At 44.7% G+C, this 6,000-nt stretch overlaps 1 protein-coding gene across 2 annotated transcripts in view; it reads left to right on the plus strand.

Annotated features, from left to right (window-relative positions):
- FBXL15 (F-box and leucine rich repeat protein 15) overlaps positions 1–4,755 on the plus strand; it is a 47,971-nt gene extending 43,216 nt beyond the window's left edge. For both annotated transcript variants that reach the window (XM_075347225.1, XM_075347226.1), the window contains exon 5: positions 4,062–4,755. In XM_075347225.1, coding sequence (XP_075203340.1) covers positions 4,062–4,251 — 190 coding nt within the window. In that variant the 3' untranslated portion in view covers positions 4,252–4,755. The remainder of the gene's footprint in view (positions 1–4,061) is intronic.
- The last annotated feature ends 1,245 nt before the right edge of the window (positions 4,756–6,000 follow it).

Here is a 6,000-nt window from a genome sequence, read left to right on the forward strand (position 1 = left end):
CAGGTGCTCCCAGAAATCCGCACAGAACTTTCTCTGTTTCAATGCTGCGGATATACAGCGGAATGTCGTGTGGATATGGTGCGGGCATTCTGCATTGAGGATACAGTACCATGGCTTCGGCACTGCATCCTCAATGCAGAACAAGTGCTGCAGTGATCGGGGTGCTCATACTTACCTCCATCATGCAGCACCTCGCTTTCCGGTAGCCGGGTCACTCTGTCAGCGTCTGGTGCACTGTGCTGGAGGTGGGCAAGCCTGAATTAGCTCCGGCTGTCACATGACCGGAGCTCGTGCAGGCCCCGCCCACCTCTTCCTTCCTGTACCTGGCTGGATCCACCGCGCTGCTGCCACTGCCGCTACACCGGACGGAGAAAGTGACTCGGGTCTCTATCAAGGCAGGTAAGTATATGGAACCCTGCGGAGAAATCCGCAACAATAATTGACATGCTGTAGATTTTTCCGCACGAAAATCCGCACGATTTCCGCTGCGGAAAAATCCGCAGCGCGGGCACAACATTTCCCAAATGCCATAGAAATGGCTGGGGAGTATCTGTGCTGCAGATTTCTAGAAAATCCGCGGCTTTTCCGTGAGAAATCCGCGGCAAAATCCGCGCATTTTCCGCAGCGTGGGCACATAGCCAATAGTGCGAAAAATAAGGTAGTTTTATTTGACAGAACAGATCATTACTGAATCAGTCACTACTAGAGTGCTGGAGTCACAAATCAGATTGTAGATTGTCAGATTTGAATGAGGTGTTGGAGAATAGTTCAAGGTGGATTTGCTCTAAATAAAGTTGAAAAGCAAATGGGTTTAATTAGATGGGGCAATAGGGCAGTAGCTGGATACACTGGCCGGATTGCATAAGGATGGGTGTGCTCTGTGTTTAAAGCACCAAAGGTTTTTTTTTTTTCTAATTGTTTTACCGCTGGAATGGTGCCACTGACCTAAGTTCCCTGCAATTAGTCTCATACTTACATGCCACCGTCTTAATCTTTAATTGGCACTACTCTAGTCAGTCTCCAGCAGTTTATGACCTGCTAGATTGGATCTCTCCAGTGTTTGCTGGGCGATCTAGAAGTCGCAACTAATTTAAGTTTGAGAGCCAGAATGAGGCTCCCATAGACTTGCATTGAAAGCTTGTAACCGTTACCTCGGATTTTCAGTCAGTCAGAAGTTACGGTCACAAGATAGTGCATCAAAACCGGAGTGGCACGGAGAAGAGCTGATGTCAGCAGCCAAAAAGTAGAATACTATGTTTAGGGACCGTAGGTTAGTGATACCGCCTCAGCGTTGAACTTTTAAAAAAACAAAAAAAAACAAACGAAAATAAAAAAAACCTCTGGGATGGTGCTTTAAAAGAAGGGGGAAAATGCCAGTGCTTATTGATGGGCTTGCATGGACTTTATCAGCACAGAATGACAGTTCAAACAAAGTACAAGCACTCAATGCATCATGGCAAGGCCAGATTTTGAATACACCTTTCCACCTGGTTGTTTACCATCTATCTTCACCTTTTTCTGGTTCTATGAAGCCAGAGCTATCAAAAGAGGATGGGGGTGGAGATTTAGAGAAAACCAGCAGGTGGAAAGATGTGTTTAAATGTGTGGCGACACAATGATGCACTGAGTGGCGGTACTTACTTTGCACAGTCATTCTGTGCTCAGAGAGTCCCTTTTTAAAGGTAGGTTGTAGCTGTGATAAACTGTGATAAACACTGTAGTAAGCTTAGGGGTTGAGAATGGATAGGGTCTAGTCGACAAGTAGTGAGGTGGGATTTGGACAGTAAGGGTATGATTACACTTGCGCATAGCTTCTGATGTGAGTGCATCGGAAGCCATATGCTAATGACCCTCTGCTGCGAATGTCAGCCGAGGGTCATGTGACTGTGATCTGATCTTACTATTGTATCACAGCTGTGGAGAAGAGGGAGCACTTTCTCTCCATCTCCTCTGCGTATATTGCACTGCACTCAGATTACATGCGAGTGCAGTGCGATGTTTCACACGTACCCATAGACTTGTATGTGAGCGTGTGAGCCCAAAACTCAGTGCTGAACGCAGCATGTTGCAATTCATTTTTCAGGCCCATATGGCATGAGAAATCAATCGCAGATGGACACTGCCCCATAATTTTGCACTGGTGAGAATGCAGGCCGATGTTTTATGGGATTGCACTCGTCTGTGCAAAACACAAGTGGAACCGTGCCTTAAGGTGGATATCTGTAATGGTAGCAAAGTGAGTTATGTGGGGCTGGGTAGATGTGGAGAAAGGTGTTGGTCTGTAATATAGTTTTCTCTGTTATCGATCTTGTGTTTTGCAGTATGTGGCAAAACTCTCGGGTTGTAGATGTGGAATAGGTCATCGGGGGATGGAGTTATAAATGTGGAATAATTGTCACATAACTAACCTTGATTAGGTTACCGTATTTTTCGGACTATAAGACGCACTTTTTCCCCCCAAATGTTGGGGGGAAAGTGGGGGGTGCGTCTTATGGTCTGAATGAGGGTGCTTCAGTGGAGCGGGTCATCGGGGGCACGAGCAGGCTGTCGCAGCGTCTGCCGTGACCACGTGGACCCGCTCATTTCATATGCATGCCCATCCTCCTGCTCATCATCTCTCAGCGCTAAAGCCGGCACTGACAGGTGGGTGGGATGATGAGCGGGGGGTGCGTGCATAATTAACAGCCTGCCCGCATGATCACCCCTGGCAACTACAGCCTGGAGTGATCATGTGCGGCTGTATTCACTGCCCTCCGTGCATAATTATCAGCGCGGGATGCAGTGAATCAGTGTACTCACCAGTCACCGTGTGTGGAGCTGTCCCCCTGTAGCATCGTGATGTCTTCCTGTCTGTGGCGGTCAGCTGATCTGTGTAGAGAGCGGGAGGTGAGCACAGCGATTACGTCATCGCTGTGCGCACAGCTAGTGTCCACACAGATTAGCTGACCGGCACAGACAGGAAGACATCGCGATGCTGCAGACAACGGTGACGGCTCCACATAGCGGCGCTGCAGCTGAGACAGAGCTGAAGATGATCGGTGCTGCAGGGAGTGAGGAAAGGTGAGTATAAACGTTTTTTTTTTTTTTTTCCTGTGCCACAGGATACAGGCCATATACCAGGATGGGGGGATATTAGGAGCAGGATGGAAGGGGGTATATTATGAGCAGGATGGAAGGGGGTATAATATGAGCAGGATGGGGGTATATTATGAGCAGGATGGAAGGGGGGTATATTATGAGCAGGATGGAAGGGGGGTATATTATGAGCAGGATGGATGGGGGTATATTATGAGCAGGATGGATGGGGGAATATTATGAGCAGGATGGATATACAAGGCAGGAGGATCGTTACCAGAATGGGGTACCTTAGTAAAGAATCTGGGGACTTTACCCCCATAACAGTGTCAGCAGCAGATCCTCGCCCCATAACAGTGTGTCATGACCACATTTTTTGGTTAAAATTTTATTTTCCTATTTTCCTCCTCTAAAACCAGGGTGCGTCTTATGGTCAGGTGCGTCTTATAGTCCGAAAAATATGGTAATTGGGGAGCAGGTATAATTTGCACAACTAAAATCGTGGCACAGATTTCTAATGGGATTAAGGTCAGAAGGGCATTTAAGAACATCTGATTTTATAACCTACTTTCCAGTATTGCTCAGTACTTTTGGTTCAAACTCTTGAAAGACAAATGCTAATGCCTGCGCCAGAAGAACAGGGAATCCTGAACCATGGTCTAAGACTGGTATCTACAACCTTCCATAATCCAGTTGCTGAGAAACTGTGGTAAATAAGCAGCAGAAGTTTTGAAAATGTTGTAAGATGCCAATTTTATCCTTTGTATTGCACTTAACAGCCATTGCACTAGGTGCCTTACGTGAATATCTCTCCATATGAGCATGCACAATGTTGATACTATAAAATACAAGTTTATCTGAAAAATCCGCTGATTTATGCTACGATGGAACATACCTTAAATGTCCAAAGCTTCTCACAAGACAATGTGATAAAGGTTTATATTATTTTCATCTGAGCAAATTCCTTTTTTTTGCCTTTTGTACAGGACTCTTGCAGAATACTGTGCCAAGCTGAAATCCCTCAAAGTAAAGCATTGCCACAACGTGACTGAATCTAGTCTAGGAATCTTGCGGAAGAGAGATGTTACCTTGGATGTGGAGCCTCCTTTACAGCGAGCATTAGTTCTCTTGCAGGACGTTGTTGGATTTGCACCATTTATTAATCTTCAAATATAGCAGTGTTTGCAAAGCTAGGCCACCCATTATCTCATTTACCCCAAACCCAGTAGACCAAGACCCATAACACTACTACACCGGCACAGTCTGCAGCCAGGCTTTACAGCAGCAGTAAACATTTTAAAAGGTGCTATGAGGACGGAGAACATTACTTTGTGGCTGGAGGCAGCAGAGATTTACTGCCATAATTCAACAGGAGGTTGATGGTGATTATTAGCACATCAAGATCTTTGATTTGTTGACCTTTTACAGAGCAAGGAACAGCAGACTGCCCCGCCGGTGACACCATCGATGGCATTATTTATTACTGCGGAGCAAGAAGAGACATATTTACACAGTATCATTCACTTCAGCTAACTTTATGCAGCGAATGAAGCGTGGATCAGCTGCTGACTAGATTGTCAGGATAGGGGATTAATATGGATAAACCGTTTGGTGGAAGTATTTTGTGTTTTTAATGATAATGTTAAATATGAGTTAATAAAATGAATGGATTATGCGAAAGCTTATTGTGGATTGTTGGCATTTTAATTACAGGATTAGTGTGTGTGTGTGTGTGTGTGTGTGTATGTGTATGTATGTACAGTCTGTCCACCCATATCCTGTCCATTGCCATTAACTTGAGAATGGCGGCAGCTATAGGCATAGAAGTGGTGTCTAGGTATAGTAAAGTAGCCATGCGCTACGCAATGAAACCACCTATAGCGCCACCTGGTGGAAAACAACAGTTAGCATTTTTATCTCAAAAACAACGAGATAGAGGAAAAAAAAAAGTGAATTACAAAGTTGTAGGGCATCATCAATTCAATACGAATCAACACTTTGCATACAGAAATGCTATGATTAGAATGTGTAAAACTCACAAGGCTGCAGACGTGAAGCCATACCTCATGGAGACCTTCCTACAAGTCATTGGGTATGGTGGCTGCGTGGAGTGGCCTCCACGCTCACCTGACCTGACCCCATTGGACTTCTTTCTGTGAGGTTACATCAAACAGCAGGTGTATGCGACCCCTCCACCAACATTGCAGGACCTACGACAACGTATCACAGATGCTTGTGCAATCGTGTCACCTACCATGCTGTCCAGAGTCCAGATGTGCATTGCAGCTGACGGTGGCCACTTTGAGCATCGAAGTTAAATGAGCGCCATATGTGTGACCAGCATTCAATGTTTTTGGAGGGGGGTCATGGATTTCATATATCACTTCCGTATGCAAGGTGTCGAATCGTATTGAATTGATGATGCCCTACAATTTGTTAATTCATTATTTAAGTTGAAAATGGCAGCGCTCAGGCACTGGTTGAAGGAAATGTGCGGAGCTGCAATTGATCAATTACTACCCACACGTGCAATTGATCACTGCACTACCCACACGTGCAAATGATATATGAATGTTTGGGAATAAACCGTGAGGCTCCTGGCAACACTTGCCGAAAAATGTTGAAATATATGTATAACAATGTATACAGATGAATAAAGAATGAATAGAAAATATATCTGAGCAACAATATTCACATTCGGCAAAATATATTGATTACCTGAAATAATTAGATGAATCTATGGACATCTTAATGGTAGGTTATGGTGGTCTGGTCAGTATACAGGTTCAGAAACTGGTAGTAATTTTGAGAAATATAACTGAACAAAATGGAGGATAAATAACTGTAGATGACAATAGTTGTCTAATTGAAAGGATACACAAATGCGGGTGTCTGATTCAGGAATCAATGGAATGTTGTAGTTCT

The sequence above is a fragment of the Anomaloglossus baeobatrachus genome, chromosome 5 (genome assembly GCF_048569485.1).
Source record: "Anomaloglossus baeobatrachus isolate aAnoBae1 chromosome 5, aAnoBae1.hap1, whole genome shotgun sequence".
Taxonomy (NCBI): domain Eukaryota; kingdom Metazoa; phylum Chordata; class Amphibia; order Anura; family Aromobatidae; genus Anomaloglossus; species Anomaloglossus baeobatrachus.